General features: G+C 46.9%; 1 protein-coding gene across 3 annotated transcripts in view; it reads left to right on the forward strand.

Moving 5' to 3' along the window:
• Window positions 1–19,588, forward strand: part of AGR3 (anterior gradient 3, protein disulphide isomerase family member) — a 66,709-nt gene that overhangs the window by 25,618 nt on the left and 21,503 nt on the right. For all 3 annotated transcript variants that reach the window (XM_077490682.1, XM_077490681.1, XM_077490680.1), the window contains exons 3-4: window positions 1,523–1,586; window positions 18,932–18,984. In XM_077490682.1, coding sequence (XP_077346808.1) covers window positions 1,523–1,586; window positions 18,932–18,984 — 117 coding nt within the window. The remainder of the gene's footprint in view (window positions 1–1,522; window positions 1,587–18,931; window positions 18,985–19,588) is intronic.

The following is a 19,588-nucleotide window of genomic DNA, read 5'->3' on the forward strand; positions in this document are numbered from 1 at the left end:
GGAAAAAAGTAATGTGCTCTGCTTCTCTTGCTGCAGGGTATCCTGGGTAGTGATGTTCCCTACCCCATTCACTTGCATTGTGCTGCGCTGCTTGAGGACTACATGTCCCAAAGTCCCCTGCATGGTTTCATCACCAGCTCTTATTGCTGCCCACGAGCTCTAGGAAGGGGAGGGAGGATAGCGGTGGATTATACACAACCAGCAGCAGAGCAGGTGTCCTGACGACGAATGTCCCCCATCGGATAGTGTCCGCCCTATACTAAGACGCCGAAAGTCTCCAAAGGTGAACAGCTGACTGTCAGCTCTACACGGCGCCTGCACACTTAATACTACATTCTGTCTAGGTTCAAGCCCCACCATCCAAGTGGACGAGCGAAGCGAGCCCGCGAGGGACCCTGTTACAAAGTGGTGTCTTACAACATTGGGAGTGTGTGACAGAATGTACTGTTAAGTGCGCAGGCGCCGTGTAGAGCTGATAATCAGCTGTTCGTCTTCTGAGACTTTTGGCATCTCCTTTGTCGCAGCGCTGCGCCTGCGCAGTATAGGGCGGACACTATCTGATGGGAGGACCTTTCTCATCAGAACACCGGATACTGCAAGGAGGAGGGAGGGCAAGTGTGGGATCTCACACACACAGCCAGCTCTGTCCTTTCCGCAGTGGCAGAGAGGGTGAAGGAGGAGAAGCAGGCACAGGAATTCACACAGCCTGCTCCTCCAGCTGGCAGACAGCACCTGGCTAAAGTGGTTTACAGTACCCCCAGGCCCCCTGAGAGCACTCAGCATCCACAATGCCCCCCAACCTTCCATAGTGGCCTACTGTGCTCACGTTCTCTGAGAGCCTTCAGCCTCCCCAATGATCTATAGTGACCTAGAGTACTCCCAGCCCCCCTGAGAGCCTTTATCCTCCACAGTACCCCCCAACCTTCCATAGTTACCTACAGTGCTCCCATGTTGCTTAGGAGCCGTCATCCCCCCCCCCCCCAACCTTTTATGGTGACCTAGAGTACTCCCAGGCCCCCTGAGAGCGTTCAGTCTCCCCAGTGTCCCCCAATCTTCCATAGTGGCCTACAGTGCTCCCAGGCCCCCTATGAGCCTTCAGGCTCCACAGTACCCCCCAACCTTCCATTGTGGCCTACAGTGCCCCCATGTTCCCTCGAGAGCCCTCCACCTCTACAGTGCCCCCCAACCTTCTATTGTGGTCTACAGTGCTCCCATGTTTCCTGAGAGCCCTCCACCTCTACAGTGCCCCTAATCTTCTACAAGGCTACCCATACTTTTATTCTGTGGGTATAAACTTTATTCTTTATCGTTGGGGCATGGAAGAGTTTTTGGAAGAATTTACCGGGCCGTGATGTCAGTTTGAGATCCCCTGCTCTAGATGACGCATTTCAATTTTCTAACAATGCACCCAGCTGCTACACTTTCTTTATGAAGTTAATAATATCTGACAGTGCACCGAATAGTTGTGATATTATTGTGAAAAGATCATACAGGTCAATGAATCAACATGTTTTTCTTCCAGGATGGGGAGATGACATCACATGGGTCCAGACATACGAAGAGGGATTGTATAATGCCAAAAAGAGGTAAGGGGATTTACAGTATCTCATGACTTGTAGACACTTAAAGGGTTAGCCTACTGAAAACATGGAGTCTTGGAGGTCTTTTTATAAACATTCGATGAATGAATGTCAAACACATTTGTGCATGCTGCACTCATTGTAGCTGTAATCTCTCGAGTAGCATAATCCCTATATCAGTGATGGCGAACCTTGGCACCCCAGATGTTTTGGAACTACATTTCCCATGATGCTCCAGTACACTGCAGAGTGGATGAGCATCATGGGAAATGTAGTTCCAAAACATCTGGGGTGCCAAGGTTCGCCATCACTGCCCTATATAATCATAGCTCCATCTGGTGGCCAAAATGTGGTCTGCATTCTCATTGAGGTATTTCAGAAAACAATCCTGCATTTTGGCCACTAGATGGTGCTGACGATGATGGGGATTAATCTACTGTACAATGTATGGCGAGTAGACATGTGCAACTTCTTTTGTTACGAATCGCAATTTGGACGAATCGTTTGTTGTTCAGAGAAGCGGATGTATCCAAACCTCCGAATCGCAATGGTAACGAATTTCAGCGAATCTGAAATAAATTATAATGAAAAGGACAAATTCATTTGTATTCATTCATTTGCGACTTCAGAGGGTTTTGTAAGTTTTTAATAATATGCGTCGCATTCTGTGGTGTTGTGATTGGCCAAAGTCGCCAAACCTCCAAGTCACAAACAAGTCGCATTGGAAACCTAAGGAATGCATCCCAATCTTCCCAAAAATACCTTCCAAAAAAATTCGAGTGATTCAGAAAAACAAAAATTAGAAATGAATTCTCAAAAATAATCATTCTAACATAACAATATTTTTTAAATAAAATGATTGACTTAATGACTGAATCCAAAACGCCAAAAAACGTTTCGTCATGCACATCTCCAGTAGTGAGATATTGTATAGACTGACGTCATTTTAAATGGACTTTTACAGACCACTGCAGGCAATGATATAGAATTGTTACAAGTTGTAGCTGCACTTTTTGCAGGACAGCCTGGCCTGTAAAAATATGAGATCTACTGGCAGGATCAACACATAATAATAACTACACTATATTGCCTAAAGTATTGGGACGCTTAACTTTACACACACATGAACTTTAATGGCATCCCAGTCTTAGTCCGTAGGGTCCAGTATTGAGTTGGCCCACCCTTTGCAGCTATAACAGCTTCAACTCTTCTGGGAAGGCCGTCCACAAGGTTTAGGAGTGTGTCTATGGGAATGTTTGACCATTCTTCCAGAAACGCATTTGTGAGGTCAGGTGCTGATGTTGGATGAGAAGGCCTGGCTCGCAGTTTGCGCTCTCATTCATCCCAAAGGTGTTCTATCGAGTTGAGGTCAGGACAGTCAAGTTCCTCCACCCCAAACTCGCTCATCCATGTGTCTATAGACCTTGCTTTGTGCACTGGTGTGCAGTCATGTTGGAACAGGAAGGGGGTCATCCCCAAACTGTTCCCACAAAGTTGGGAGCATGAAATTGTCCAAAATGTCTTGGTATGCTGACATCTTAAGTGTTTCCTTCACTGAAACTAAGGGGCCAATCCCAACCCCTGAAAAACAAATCCACACCATAATCCCCCCCTCCCCCCACACCATAATCCCCCCCCCACCAAATTATTTGGAGCAGTGCACAAAGCAAGGTCCATAAAGACATGAATGTGCGAGTTTGGGGTGGAGGAACTTGACTGGCCTGACCTCAACCCAACAGTATAGCTTTGGGATGAGTTTGAGTGGAGCCAGGCCTTCTCGTCACAACAGTGACAACAGTGCCTGATCTCACAAATGCGCTTCTGGAAGAATGGTCAAACATTCCCATAGACACACTCCTAAACCTTGTGGACGGCCTTCCCAGAAGAGTTGAAGCTGTTATAGCTGCAAAGGGTGGGCCAACTCAATATTGAACCCTACGGACTAAGACTGGAATGTCATTAAAGTTCAGTGTCCCAATACTTTTGGTAATATAGTGTATATACAATGGGGACTCAGAAGAACAAACCCTGTTTTGGTAATACCGGACTGCTGTATATACTGTATGTCATTTATTTTATTATATTGTACATATTTTTACTTTAAAGAGAGAGTAAACTTCCTTTCCTGACTTGTACCTATAATCAGGCTTACCTATAGGGTAGTGTAAATATCTCTTAAACATGTGCCGTTTAGGAGATATTTATATTACATGCACGCAGTGACATCACTGGTGCATGCGCTCTGAAGGAACAGCCACCCATACCGTTCCTTTTCGATCCCTGTGCCATGAACGGCGGCTCCTGCACACACGTGCGAGAGTGACGTAATTTCGGCTCCGGCCAGTCAGAGTCGGAGCTCGCCAACCCTGGAAGCAAGATGGGTGAAGATGGAAGCAGCTGCAGCGCTAAAATCACGGCGCTAACAGCTTTGTTTTAGGGTAGGTTTCACATAATGTGCTAGTATGCATACTAGCACATTAAAACTTTACCTTGCAGGTGGAAAAAATAAGCCAGTGGTTTACAACCACTTTAAAGGAAGCCTGTACTGCTAAAATATCTAGGCTGCCATTAGGGGTGCAACAGATCAAAAAACTCACAGATCGGATCATTCCTCGGATCAGAGTCACGGATCGGATCATCTTTCAGATCAGCAAATAATAATTGAATTTGCAAAAACCTGTGAAAATTCCACCACAATATAGTCCCCACTGTATTATCCACGTCATTTCCCCCACTGTAATATTGGCTGAGCATGGCTGGGTATTGGCAGGGTATTGCAAAGTATTGGCAGGATATTGGCAGGGTATTGCACAGTATTGGCAGGGTATTGGCAGGGTATTGTACAGTATTGGCAGGGTATTGCACAGTATTGGCAGAGTATTGGTAGAGTATGGAGGGATGGATGTGACTGCAATTGTCACAGAGCAGCGCTGTGGGCACTACAGATCCAGCCCACAGCGCTGCTGCCATCCGATCTCTCCCCTCTCACACTGTACCAATCTGTACACAGAGGGGAGAGAGGAACCGGCGTCATTGTGACGCCGGTTTGCTTACAAGTGATCGCTCCATCATTTGACGGAGCAATCACATTGTAAACGCAGAGGGTGCACCAAGATGGCCGCCGCTTCGGAACTAGGCCGAAGCCACGGACTTTCCTAAGGCCGAGACCGCGGAGCGCTCCACGGATAGCGGCGTGTGCCGATCCGAACTATATCGATATCTAGAACGATAACTACTGTATATCTATAGATTTAGCGATGACTATATCTATATAATTATATCTAGGCTGCAATCTATAAATAACAATATACAGTATATACCAATATATATACTGGTAGGTTAATTGGCTTCTGTCTAAATTGGCCCTAGTATATGAATGTGAGTTAGGGACCTTAGATTGTAAGCTCCTTGAGGGTAGGGACCGATGTACAATGTATATGTAAAGCGCTGTGTAAATTGTACCTTAAATAATAATATATATACAACTATATATAATAACAATGATGATATTGAAAACAACATCATTATCAATAACAATATCCATAACAATAACTATGTCTATAATGACAACTATATCTAGACTGCCATTGGCAGTTATAATACAAATGCTTCAATATACTGAATCACTTATACATTGGTAATTTGTGGATATTTCCACTAGATGGCAGCAACTAAGAATTAACTTTTTTTTCCCACCCAAGTGTTCTCTGGTTTTATTAACCACTTGCCAACCGGGCACTTTCACCCCCTTCCTGCCCAGGCCAATTTTCAGCTTTCAGCGCTCTCGCACTTTCAGGCCAGGTTCACACTGAAGCACGGAGCGGCTCACAGCGGGAATCCGGTGCGTCTCCATTCACCGATTCAGATCCAATGTCAGCCTGAATTTTTGGCTGGATTCGGACCTGAAAGGGACCAAGAGACGCTCAGGAATTCTGTGCAATTCGCAAGGCGGAGCCGCAGCAGAGATGTGTGAACCCACTCCACGGAGAGCCAGTCACAATCTCCTCTATGCAAATTGGATGCGGCGAAACCCACATCCAATTCGCAATAGTGTGAACCCAGCCTTAATGACAATTGCGCGGTCATGCAACACTGTACCCAAATGAATTTTTTAGCATTTTCTTCCCACAAATGGAGCTTTCTTTTGGTGGTATTTAATCACTGCTGGGTTTTGAAAAAAGACCAAATATTTTTGAAAAAAAAAAAGGCTGGGTTCAAACTAGTGCCAATTGGATGTGGGATTCTCTGCATCCAATTTGCACGGCAGGAGATTGTGAGTGGCTCTCTATGGAGCCAGTTCGCATATCTCCAGGGCGGATGCGGAGCGGCTTGCGCAAGGGTCCTGTGCATCTTTGGCTCCACTTCGTCCCTGAAACTGAGAACAAGGACGCCCCGGACCCCTGCTACGAGCCGCATCAGGTGGCACTGATAGGTGGGACTGACGGGTGGCACTGACGGACACTGATAGGTGGCACTAATATGCAGCACTGATGAGCACTGCTAGCCTGCACTTTTGGTCATTGATAGGCGGCACTGATGGGCTTTGATAGGTAGGACTGATGGGCAGCACTGATGGAATGGCACTGATATGAAGCACTGATAGATGGGACTGATGGGCACTGATAGGTGGGATTGATGGGCACTGATGGGCGGCACTGATAGGCAGCACTGATATGCAGCACTGATGAGCACTGCTAGACTGCACGTTTGGTCAATAATAGGTGGCAAGTATAGGTGGCACCGATGGGCTCTGATAGGTGGGAATGATGGGCAGTACTGATGGGGTGGTACTGATATGAAGCACTGATAGGTGGGACTGATGGGCACTGATAGGTGGGATTGATGGGCACTGATAGGTGGCACTGACTGACACTGATAGGCGGGACACTGATTGGTGGCACTGATATGCAGCACTGATGAGCACTGCTAGACTGCACTTTTGGTCAATGATAGGCAGGGCCGTCTTTAAAGCAGGGCAAAAGGGGCAGCTGCCCTGGGCCCTGTAATTGTTGTGGGGCCCAAAGCAGCTGCCTCATACTTTCCAACTATCCCAGTTTACATTCCCTCGTCCCTTGAAGTTTTAGTCCTGTGCTGCTACTAATGCTGCCGAGCTATGCCCTATTGTTGTGTATAGATGACTCACCTGCGGAGCTGTGTTTACATTTAAATACTGGCATTCATATGTAAATAGCAGTGACATGCATATGTAAATAGCTGAGGCCAACTGCATTGATATGTAAATAAAGGCAGCATTCATAGGTATATCATGCCCCCCTGCAGTGAGGAGAAGATGTGCTGTAACCTATAGCAACCAGTGAGCAGTATTACTGTACAGCAATCTCTAGCAGCCAATCAGCAAGCAGAAATGTGCTGTAACCTCTAGCAACCAGTCAGTAAGCAGTAATGATATGCTGTAACATCTGGCAACCAATCGCAATCGCTGCCCGATCTGATACAGTAAACTGATTTTAAGTCTAGCTGCTATTTATTGTATGTCTCAGAGAAGGTGGAGAGCGAAACTGCATGGGGGGAGGGGGGCCCTAAGAAAATTTTTGCCCAGGGTCCAATCAATATTAAAGACGGCCCTGATGATAGGTGGCACGTATTGGTGGCACCGATGGGCTCTGATAGGTGGGACTGATGGGCACTGATAGGCGGCGCTGATAGGTTGGACTGATGGGCACTGATAGGCGGCACTGATGGACACTGCAAGATGGCACTTATGGTCAATGATATGAAGCACTGATAGATGGGACTGATGAGCACTGATTGGCATCACTGGGCACTGATTGGCCTCAGTGATGGGCACTGATTGGCATCACTGGTGGGCACAAATTCTCATCACTAATGGGCACAGACTGGTGTCACTGATGGGTACAGGTTGGTATCACAGATATTTCTTCAGAAATAGAAGAAACGGGTAGGAATCTGCTAGAAAGTTTTCTAAAATCCCCACAATGTACATTAATCAGCTCAAACTAAACTTGCTGTATTCTGTTATGGAACGTTCTAGTAAATCTAGTGGCCAAAAAACACTTTTTTTTTGTTGTTCCTGATTGAGGCGTTTAAAAACAAATACTGCATTATGGCCACTAGATGGCGCTTAGGATCATACCAGAATATGTCAAGTGTCCTTCGAAGTGTGCGGATGGGTCACATTTGTTCAGCAAAACTTTTTATCCATAGAGATCCTTTTCAGTTTATTCATATAAGGTGGTGAAAGCAGCTGTTGTGATGTGCAGTAACCTATAGCAGCCGGTGTGAACAGGGTGGATGGAGATCTTGCTCTTTGTACTGCCCCTCCCTGAATGGCCTTGAATAGTAATTGCTGGTTAATGCAGCGACAGTCATTTCCTGCACTATATCTACATTTGATACGTCATTTTTGTCCCATTTTAGATCCATGATTGCCCCGGGAATGTTTAACCACTCCGACACCGGGGCCAATCCTGACGCCTATATGTAAAAATCTAAATTTTTGTGCTAGAAAATTCCTTAGAATCCCCAAGCATTATATATTTGTTTTTAAGCAGAGGCCCTGTAGAATAAAATGGCAGGCGTTGCAATTTTGTATGCCCCACGGTATTTGCTCAGCAGTTTGTAAAACGCCATATTTGGGGGGGGGGGGGGGGGGGGGTGATACACTTTAGAGAATTTTAATGCATACAAACACAATATAATACCCACTTGTTTGGTAAATCATAAAAGATGATGTTATGCCGAATAAATAGATATATATTATGTCACACTTTAAAAATTGTGCACGCCCATGAAACGGCGCCAATCTATGGTCTTCAAACATTTCCATAGACGCTCTATGAGCCCTTACAGGTTAGAGCCGGTGCTTGAATTATTGCTCTCACTATAAGATTCACAGCGACCACCGTTTACATATGCGTGCGTAACCTACGTATGTTTGCCTTTGCCGCATTCACAGGGCGCTTTAATATATTTTTTATTTTTATACTGTCTTTCATTTTTTTTTATTACTTTTATTGCTATCACAAGGTATGAATAACATCTCTTGCGATATCATAGGCCGTGACAGGTCCTCTTTATGGAGAGATCTGGGGTCTCATTAGACTCTATATCTCTCCTCTGCCCTCCAAAGCATCTGATCACACCAAGATCTCTCTGTAAAAGTAATCCAGCGGCTTCCTAGGATTATTTTTATAGTAAAGGGAATCGTCGGACCTAAAAATTATATGATCGTTGCCTCAATGATGACCAAGCAGGGCCGTCTTTTAGGCAGGGCAAAAGGGGCAGCTGCCCTGGGCCCTGTCATTGTTGCGGGGGCCCAAAGCAGCTGGCTCATACTTGCCAACTATCCTAGTTTAAATTCCCTTGGGGTTTTAGTCCCTTTCTGTGTCCCGATATCTCAGCGTGAAGTGCTGCTACTAATGTTTCCCAGCTCTAACCTATTGTGTACAGATGACTCACCTGCAGACTCTGTGTTTACATATAAATAACCATCATTCATATGTAAATAGCCGCATAGATATTTAAATAAAGGTGGAATTCATATGTATATCATGGCCCCTGCAGTGAGGAGATGATGTGCTGTAACCTCTAGCAACTAATCAGTGAGCCGTAATGTGAGCTGTAACCTCTAGCAACCAGTCAGTGAGCGGTAATGATGCACTGTAACTTCTGGCAACCAATCGCAATCGCTGACTGATCTGATACAGTAAACTTGCTTTAAATCTAGCTGCTATTTATTGTATGTCTCAGAGCAGGTGTAGAGCGAAATTGTATGGGGGGGGGGGGGCAAGAAAATGTTTGCCCAGGGTCCAATCAATATTAAAGACGGCCCTGTCCGGTGAGTGGAAGTTGTGTGGAGGAAAATATCTTGTAGATGTCAGAGGAGAATGGGCAGACTGGTTCCAGATGATAGAAAGCCAACAGCAACTCAAATAACAACTCGTTACATCCAAGGTATGCAGAATACCATCTCTGAACACACAACACATCGAACCTGGACGTATATGGGCTACAGCAGCAGAAGACCACACCAGGTGCAACTCCTGTCAGCTAAGAACAGGAAACTGAGACTACAATTTGCATCAGGATCACCAAGATTGGACAATAGAAGATTGGAAAAGCGTTGCCTGGTCTGATGAGTCTCAATTTCAGATGGTGGGGTCAGAATTTGGTGTAAACAACATGAAAGTATCGATCCATCCTGCCTTCTATCACCGGTTCTGGCTGGTGGTGGTGGTGTAATGGTATGGGGGGTATTTCCTTGGTACACTTTGGGCCCCTTAGTACCAACTGAGCATCGTTTAAACACCACGGCCCCCCTGAGTATTGTTGCTGACCATGTCCATCCCTTTATGACTACAGTGTCCCCATCTTCTGATGGCTCCTTCCAGCAGGATAATGTCACCATGTCACAAAGCTCCAATCATCTCACCACTGGACAATGAGGTCACTGTTCTCCAATGGCCTCCACACTCACCACATCTCATCCAATAGAGCACCTGTGGGATGTGGTGCAACGGGAGATTCGCATCATGGATGTGCAGCCGACAAATCTTCAGCAACTGCGTGATGTTATCTATGTCAATATGGACCAAAATCTCTGAGGAATGTTTCCAACACCTTGTGGAATCTATTCCACCAAAAATGAATGCAGTTCTGAAGGCAAAAGGGGTCCAACCTTTACTAGCAAGATGTACCTAATAAAGTGTCTGGTGAGTGTATATTGGTATATACTGTATATTCAGTAATTCTAAAATTCTAAGGTTTAGTTCTGAACTTTCCTCCTGCTAGTTGGAGGTGAGATGTCCTCTTGTTCTTTCTCTTGGCTTCATAGTGAAAATACTGCCCTGCTGAACCTTATTGAAACCCAGTGGTGGCCGCTCCAATAAGGGCGCAGGGGCACAGCCTCCCCAATCCATGCAGCAGCCATCCTAGCCTACATGCAGGGCACCGGACACATGGATTTCAATGGAGTTTTTTTATTTTTTAAAGCACATGATTAGAGCCTGAGGCTCCAATTGGGTTCAAAACAGGGTGGGCTTGGGACGCAGAGCACTGCACCCTGAGCCCACCCAGTTGTGTGACATTAGCAAATTAATATTTGCTAATGTCTTCCTGCTTCTCCCAGGCCAATCAGGGAACGGGCCCTGAGACCCCGATTGTCCAGGGAGTTCTAGGACTTCCCAACCAATCGGGTCTCAAGACTCACTTCCCATTCGGCCAGGAGAAGAAGCAACGGCCCTTCCCTCTGCAAGCTGCAGCAGGTGGAGGGGCAGCTTCCAGGAGCCCTACCCCGGATCCAACACCACCTCCTAAGGTGAGGACATGGATGGCCGCCTTCCCGTCCGACCCCTCCGGGGGGGTCATGGTTGCGAGTAAGGGGGCCAGGGGCAACACTTCCAGCATCCTGCACCACCTCCAATCGGGGCCCATTGGTCATCCTTTTCCTGTCTGTCTTCCTCGGGGGTTGGTGGGCGGCTCTTGTGTGAGTGAGGGGTGGCAGGTTTGTTCCCCCCCCCTCTCAAAATATTAAGCACCAGTCACCAGTGGAGGAGCAGTAAGTGCCGCCGGACCGGGGGGGGGGGGGGGTGTAAGTGAAGCGACAAGTGGCTGCATTTGATGGGCACAGGTGGCTGCTTTTGAAGTGACAAGTGGCTGCATTTGATGGGGCACAAGTGGCTGCATTTGATGGGCACAGTTGGCTGCATTTGATGGGCACAGTTGGCTGCATTTGATGGGCATGGTTGGCTGCATTTGTAGTGACAAGTGGCTGGATTTGATGGGGCACACGTGGCTGGATTTGATGGGGCACACCTGGCTGGATTTGATGGGGCACAGGTGGCTGCATTTGATGGGGCACAGGTGGCTGCATTTGATGGGGCACAGGTGGCTGCATTTGATGGGGCACAGGTGGCTGCATTTGATGGGGCACATTGAGGCTACAATTGATGGGGGGGGTTCAGTATTTTTCAGTTTGTGCCCCCCCAAAAAAAATTTGAGCACCAGCCGCCACTGGTGCATGGTAAACTTTTCCCTCCTTCCTGACACATTGGGCACCGTGTGCAGTGCCGGGACAAGGTCATCCAATGCCCAGAGTGAAGATGGCAAACTGCTGTCAGTGAGGTGCTGAAGAATGGAGCCACCGAAGCTCTCATTGTGCACCCCCTCCACATATCAATGCTGTACCCAGGGCATCTGCCCCTTTTTGCCCACCCCTTGTCCTGGCCCCGTTCGGGTGAAAAATCTGAAAATAAAGTCATTCTGATTTGAATTCTATGAAAATATGAAAAGGAACGTATCAGTCAATCCCTCTGTAACACGTCTCATTACACACAGGGAAGTCCTTGTCAGTCAACCACATCCTCCTACTTCCTATACTTCTATTGTCTGACCTTCCATCTACTCTCCTTACCGAGGAAATCTCCCAATCTAAAACCTACTCAGCACACTGTGATTGGCTGCAAACAGAAAAATCTTACTGATAGTGGTTGGAATGTATTTTTAAAAATAGTCATCGGTACTCCTCAAGTTTTTTATTCTCTTTGATATATATATCATGTTGGCGAAATCAATGCTGTAAAATGCTTTCCTGCGTGTTCTGCTCCCTGTCCTGTGGTTTTATGTGACCTGCCCTGAGTACTGTATAAAAAATAATGCCATGCAAATGTCTTAAGAGATGTATGGGAATGTTTTTTTTTTTAAATCATACTTACCTAGGCAGATGAAGCATCGGTTCCTGACCGGCTCTAAGACCATAGCTCCCTACTGTCCCTGATTTTGAGGGACTGTCCCTGATTTGGAGCAATGTCCCTCTGTCCCTCGTTGCTCCTCATTTGTCCCTCATTTTGGTCTGATCCATATAGTTGTATATAAAATGCACTTTTTATCTATCCAAAACGTGTTTTCTGCGCTAAATCTTTCATCTGATTTCTAAATTGCTGCATTTGTAAAGTCAATATAAAGGAAATGGTAGTGGTAAAAAAGCATTTAACTTAAAAAGTGGGTTTAACCAATTTTTTTTTTTTACAATTCTCCTTTAAGTGGGTGTGGCAAGGGGTGTGTTGCTGATAGGTGTTCCTCGTTCCCATCTCAAAAAGTTGGGAGGTATGTAAGATTGAGAAGCGAGCGATCAAATACCACCGATCGCTCGGTTCTCACAGCTTCATTAGCAGAGAGCTGCTGACTGTCAGTCACAGTTGTCTGCACTGGAGCGCTGGGCTGTGGAGGGGGCGGGAGCTGGGTGTTAGTGTAGGCATGTGGGCAGATCCCGACCATGTGGTCGGGGTCTTTCCCGAACCTGGACTGCCCGCTGTCTGCTGAAAAACGGGTCACAGGAGTGCAGAATGAACGGAACTCATGTGATCCACAGAAGTACAGCCAAACAAGCTTTGGCTTTGGACGCGCTTCGAAGGCTATGCGTTATTTAAAAAAAAACTAAAAAACGAGCCTTTACAATCAATTCAAGCCTTGCTGCGCTCTTGGACTTGGGTTGTCGTAAAGCTACTACAAAACACGAACAAAAGAGGGCGCACCAGCCTAGTGAATTATCCCATAGCATTGATTAAGAAGCAATCGTCATAAATGATACTCACAAACCAATTGACAATAAAAATCACTAATTGATCTACTAATTTGTAGCTCTGATAAAGATTTAGCTTTCGAAACGCATCAGGCAGTAACGACCATGGTGACACCCCCCCCTGTGGTTTGGGGTGAAATGTACCGAGGCCTACAGGGTTACCAATAAGTAGCTCAATGAGCAATTTTAATTTGCTTGTTTGTGAGTGTAGCAAGGTTTCCGGCATCTTCCAATCTAAGAGGACTTTCAAGGCCAAAGCTAGCTGACATCCTTCTGTGTGTAGTGGGTTGTGAGGCATAGTGGGTGCAAAGATGGTGAACGTCATTGGAGGCCAGACACTTCTTGGATTTAAAAAGAGGTTTTATTTCTCTTATGCCCCGTACACACGAGCGGATTTTCCGTCGGAAAAAACTTGGATGGTTTTTCCGACGGAATTCCGCTCAAGCTTGGCTTGCATATCCACTTGTCACACAAAAGTTCTCGGAACTTTCGACCGTCAAGAACGCGGTGACGTACAACACTACGACGAGCCGAGAAAATGAAGTTCAATGCTTCTGAGCATGCATCAAATTCTTTCCGAGCATGCAGAGGAATTTTGCGCATCAGAATTTGTACAGACGATCGGAACTTTTTCCGACCGAAAAATTGAGAACATGCTCTCAATCTTTTGCTGGCCGAAATTCCGCCAGCAAAAGTCCGATGGAGCATACACACGATCGCATTTTCCGACCAAAAGCTCTCATTGGACTTTTGGTGGCGGAATTTCCGATCGCGTGTACGGGGGAACTAGTCCTTTTTGTATTTTTTGGGGGTAAAGAGGGTTAGGGCCAGGACACCCTTGTATAGTTGCAAACTCAATTAGTTGACTCCAATAGAAGGACAGCCGTGCAGGGAAAGGCCTCCAGTAAGACGCCACATCTGCATGTGCGGGCATGCTCTCTCCTACAATAACAGTCTAACACAAAGCTTAAAAGTCGTTTCAGCTTCACTACAGCTTCTCCCTGTAGTCCTTCCATACACCGAGCTCCCGGTCACAAGCGTCGCCTCCACTGGTTGGGGCCCTGGCTTGATACCCACCAAAGTTTCCCAATTCTTCACCATCCCCATCTGGTGAGAATACTGCTCCGGTACTTGCTTCAGTTACTCACTGTGGTCCCTGGTAATAAGGCAGATAGTCCATTTCTGGCGACAGCGGTGCAGTAATACATGGTGTCACCCCCCCCACCCCCGGCACTAAGCAGGCTAGCTGGATCCGGTGGTGGATAGAGCTGGAATGGGATCACGGGAATGGATGGAGCCGGAATGGGATATGGGGATGGATGGAGCTGGGATGGGATCAGAGGCAATGGATGGAGCAGGGATAGGATCAGGGGGATAAATGGAGCGGAGATGGGATCAGGGGGGTGGATGGGGATAGGATCAATGGGGATGGATGGAGGGGGATGGGATCAGGGGGCATGGATGGAGCTGGGATGGGATCAGGGAGATGGATGGAGCCAGGGTGGGAACAGGATTAGGGGGGACGGCTGAAGCGGGTATGGGATTGAGGGCTGGGTGGAGGTGGGATGGGATCTGGGAATGGATGAAGCTGGGATGGGATCGGGGGGAATGAATGGAGCCAGGATGGGATCAGGGGGAATTGATGGAGCCAGGATGGGATCGTGGGGAATGGAAGGAGCCAGGATGGGATCAGGGGGAATTTTTGGAGCCAGGATGGGATGGATGGAGCAGGGATGGGATCAGTGGTGATGTATGGAGCTGTAACGGGATCGAGGGGATGAATGGACTCGGGATGGGATCAGGATCAGGGGAGATGGCTGGAGCAGGTATGGGATCAGGGAGGTGGATGGAGTAGGGATGGGAATGGGGATGGATGGAGCTGGGGGATGGATGAGAGGTTATGGGATCGGGGTTGGGTGAAGCCGGGATGTTTTTGGATTGGGGGATGGATGAGCGGGTATGGGTTCGGGGGTGGGTGGAGCTGGGTGGGATCGGGGGGTGGATGAAGCGGAGATGGGATCTTTGATTTGGGAGGTTAAAGGATATGTGCTAATGGGGTGTGTTGGGACAGGAGAGAGGGGGTCAAATCTGCCCCCCTCCTACTTCTAGTACAAGTCCTCTCTAAACCAAAACAAAGAGCACCCCCTAACACCTATCCTCTAACTCCCCTAAAATCCCTCCTGGCAGCATAATGGTTACCTGCCAATGCTCCCCCCAACCCCTCCTCTGCAACACTCCTTTGGCATACCTTAGGGCAGGTGCTGTTGCATGGATGGTGTCCCTCCTCATCCTCGGCTCTTTCTTCCGGCCTGAGCCAAGGAGGAAGCAGCAGTGACTGTAGCTGGTGGGGTCAGAGATCTGATTGCGGCCACGCCGTGTGGAGGTGTGTGTGGGGACGGTCGGACCCCGGGCACCCAGTCTATCTCTGCCTCCTCCCCCAGTCTCCCTGCACATCATATGGAGCAGAGGAGATCCCGGAAAGGGAAGGAGGGCGCCGCAACGCCCCTCTCAATGCGGCGCCGTTGCCAGTCTGAGCCGGGTGTCACCCTCTGGTGGGTGTCACCCTGGTGCGGGCCGCACCCCCACACCCTCATAGCAACGCCTCTGGCGACAGCTTCCCCTATACCTCCGACCACTGACAGTTTCTCCGGCTGACAGAACCGTCAACTCTGGTTGGGCTGCAAGCCGCAATCCCAACCCTGCGCTGCTCTCTTGCTTCTGGATAGGCCCTCAGACAGCCTAGCTGCCAGATGTGCCCGGGATAGGCCCAATCTCTGACCTGACTCCACCCAAATATATAGGTTCTCCCAACATGCCAAGGGATTTAAGAAAACCCCTGCCCAATGGCTGCCCACATAACCATAACCTGGCCTTGGGTTGCCCTTCTCGTATCGAGTACCACCAAGTACCCGGCCACCTAGTGGTAGAAGAGAAAAGTGCAACAAGGCCGAACTTGGGGAGAAATCAATTAGCCAGGATAATTATTCCTGGCAAGTAAATTTGTGAGGAGCTCCGTGACTTAAATCCAGGGTGCTACATGAGTATAATTTACTGTATGACGATCGCGTCTTAATAAATGCTGTGGGATAATGCACTAGGCTTGTGCGCCATCTTTTGGTCATGTTTGTTTTATAGCTACTTTTCCAGGTGGCGGAAGGGGGCCCCACCCCCTCCCGCCGCCACCTTTATTGGGTTCTCCCATGTGATGGCGGAGCCCAGTAAGGATGTAACTGGCAGCATCGGCTTCCCCAGACACAGTGAGAAGAACGGATGTTGTTCCTCCCACTGTGTGACATCAGAAACCCGGAAGCGACGAGGATTTGGTCCCTTCTGGTTCCGGTCTCCTGTAAACAAGCCTTTTACCGGCTTGAACAAGCATCTTATCAAAGCGATCTTGGTTTGATGAGATGCTTTGGAGGGCAGAGGAGTGATATGCGGTCTAACGGACCTCAGATCTCTCCATAAAGAGGACCTGTCATGGCCTATGCTTTCACAAGGGCTGTAGTTCATCCATTTTGATAGCAATATAAGAGATTTAAAAGAATTTAAAAATACAGTGTAATTTTTATTTTATTTTTTTATAAAAATTTTAAGTGCCCAGATCCCCCTGTGCTCACGCACCAAGGTGACCACACACACTGATGGGAAAAAAGTATTTGACCCCCTGCTGATTTTGTACGTTTGCCCACTGACAAAGAAATTATCGGTCGTTTTATTTTAACAGTGAGAGAATAACAACAAAAATATCCAGAAAAACGCATTTCAAAAAAGTTATACATTGATTTTGCATTTTAATGAGTGAAATAAGTATTTGATTCTCAGCAAGATTTCTGTCTTCCCAGGTGTCTTCTATACAGTTAAAGTGGAGGGCCACCCAAAAGACAAAAAACACATTAACCACTTCAGCCCCGGACCATTTTGCTGGCCACTTTTTGCGATTCGGCACTGCGTCGCTTTAACTGACAATTGCACGGTCGTGCGACGTGGCTCCAAAACAAAATTGACGTCCTTTTTTCCCACAAATAGAGCTTTCTTTTGATGGTATTTGATCACCCCTGCGTCTTTTATTTTTTGCTCTATAAACAAAAATAGAGCGACAATTTTGAAAAAAAAAACGCATTATTTTTTACTTTTTGTTACAATAAATATCCCCCAAAAATATATATAAAAAAAAAAAATTTCCCTCAGTTTAGGCCGATACGTATTCTTCTACATATTTTTGGTAAAAAAATCGCAATAAGCAATTATTGATTGGTTTGAGCAAAAGTTAATAGCGTTTACAAAATAGGGGATAGTTTTATGGCATTTTTATTAATAATTTTTGTTTTACTAGTAATGGCGGCGATCAGCGATTTTTATTGTGACTGTGACATTATGGCGGACACATCGGACATTTTTGACACATTTTTGGGACCATTGTCATTTATACAGCAATCACTGCTATATAAATGCAGTGATTCCTGTGTAAATGACACTGGCAGTGAAGGGGTTAACCAGTGGGTGGTAGTGTAGGGGTTAAGTGTTGCTAGGGGTGTGTTACTAACTGTTGGGGGCTGGGCTTTCATTTAGTGAACACTGATCTCTGCTCCAATCACATGGAGCAGAGATCAGCGTTGCTAGGCAGAACGGGGAGATGCTGTTTACAACGGCATCTCTCTGTTCAGCCGCCCCGTGAGATGATCGCGGGTATCCCTGCGGCGATCGAGTCCGCGGGACCCGTGACCGGACTCACGGGGGTCCCGACCAGCACATGAGGGCGCCGCCGGCAGCGCGCTCGCGATGGCAGGGCGGCATTAAAGATTGGACGTACCTGTATGCCAATATGCTTGCCCGTGCCATTCTGCCGACGTACATCGGCGTGCGCTGGTCGGGAACTGGTTAATCTTAAAAAATAAAAAAAATTAAATAAAAAAATAAAATTTGAAAAAAAAAACTTTTTTTTTTTTTTACTCACAAAAACCCCTGTTGCTAGTCGGTCTTCCTAATCTGCCTCTTCCTATTCTGCTGCGCTGTTTCTTCAATTCTTCCTCCTCGGGGAACGTCCCCGTTGTCTTCTGGGAAATGATGTGTGTGTCCCAGGAAACAACGGGGCCATCCACAAAGCGCAGCGCGGCTCGCGCATGCTCAGTAGGAAGCGGGCAGTGAAGCCGCAAGGCTCCACTGCCTGTTTCCCTTAGTTAGGATGGTGGCGCCGGCAGCCAATCCAATGAATGGATTGGCCTCGGGGCGGCCAACATTGTGGGCTCGCTGGACAGGTAAGTGTCCTTATTCAAATTCAGCAGCTACAGTGTTTGTAGCTGCTGAACTTATTTTTTTTTATTTTTTATTTTTTTTAACGCCCGGAACGCCCCTTTAAATGGAGTGCTCCTAATCTGAGTTTGTTACCTGTATAAAAGACCTGTCCACGGAAGCAATCAATCAGATTATCAAAATTTATAGACTGATCATTTCTTTGTCGGTTGGCAAATGTACAAAATCATATACACCGGAATCTCCAGATAACCAAAAGTTTCTCCAAATTTCTATTCAGACCTAAACGAATTGCACATGTCTAATATTTATAAAGCCGCACATTCACCACCAGTGAATGTTTGGTGAGGGGTACATTCACTGCTTTATAAATATGCCCCACGGTGGTTTTTCTGGTATCTCTGGTTGAACTTGTTGGACTTGTATCTTTTTCAAGCTAACTGTATGTACAGTAACAATGTAAGAAGCCCCCAGCAGTGTTCAGTCTATTCTCTATTGTTCTCAGGCTGATGACATTGTTCATGTCTTGTTTTTCTTGCAGCAATAAACCGCTGATGGTGATCCATCATTTGGAGGACTGTCAGTACTGCCAAGGTAATCTCACTCGTCCAGATTCCCGTCCCCATACAAGACCCTATTCTTCTTTTATGGTGGGGATATGCAATTAGCGGACCTCCAGCTCTTGCAGAACTACAAGTCCCATGAGACACAGCAAGACTCTGTCAGCCACAAGCATGACACCCAGAGGCAGAGGCATGATGGGACTTGTAGTTTTGCAACAGCTGGAGGTCCGCTAATTGCAGATTCCTGTATGGAGTTTCCACCAGACCCAAACCTATTCAATATGGCATCCTGTAGCAAGCAGCCAATGAAAATATTGTCTTTCATCGGCCTGTCTCCTTATACTAAAGTCTGATTGGTCGCTATAGATTGATTAGGCACATCATTGCTTTAATAAATAATTATATGGCTTGATTAAATGAATCCAAGCACGGGTGCATAATGGTGCAGCACCGGGTTTCGGGTTCTGTTTCCCTCTGGGGTTCGGTCTGCATGAAGTCATTGGGGTGGATTTACTAAAGGCAAACAGGCTGTGCACTTTGCAAGCACAGTGGCTCCAGAACTTAGTAAATGAGGTGAAGCTTCACATTGCAAAGAATACCCAATCACATGCAAGAAAGAAAAAAAAAAGCATTTC

This window comes from Lithobates pipiens, unplaced genomic scaffold (assembly GCF_037356315.1).
Source record: "Lithobates pipiens isolate NorthernLeopardFrog02 unplaced genomic scaffold, aLitPip1_a1.2 Scaffold_19, whole genome shotgun sequence".
In the NCBI taxonomy this organism is placed as follows: Eukaryota; Metazoa; Chordata; class Amphibia; order Anura; family Ranidae; genus Lithobates; species Lithobates pipiens.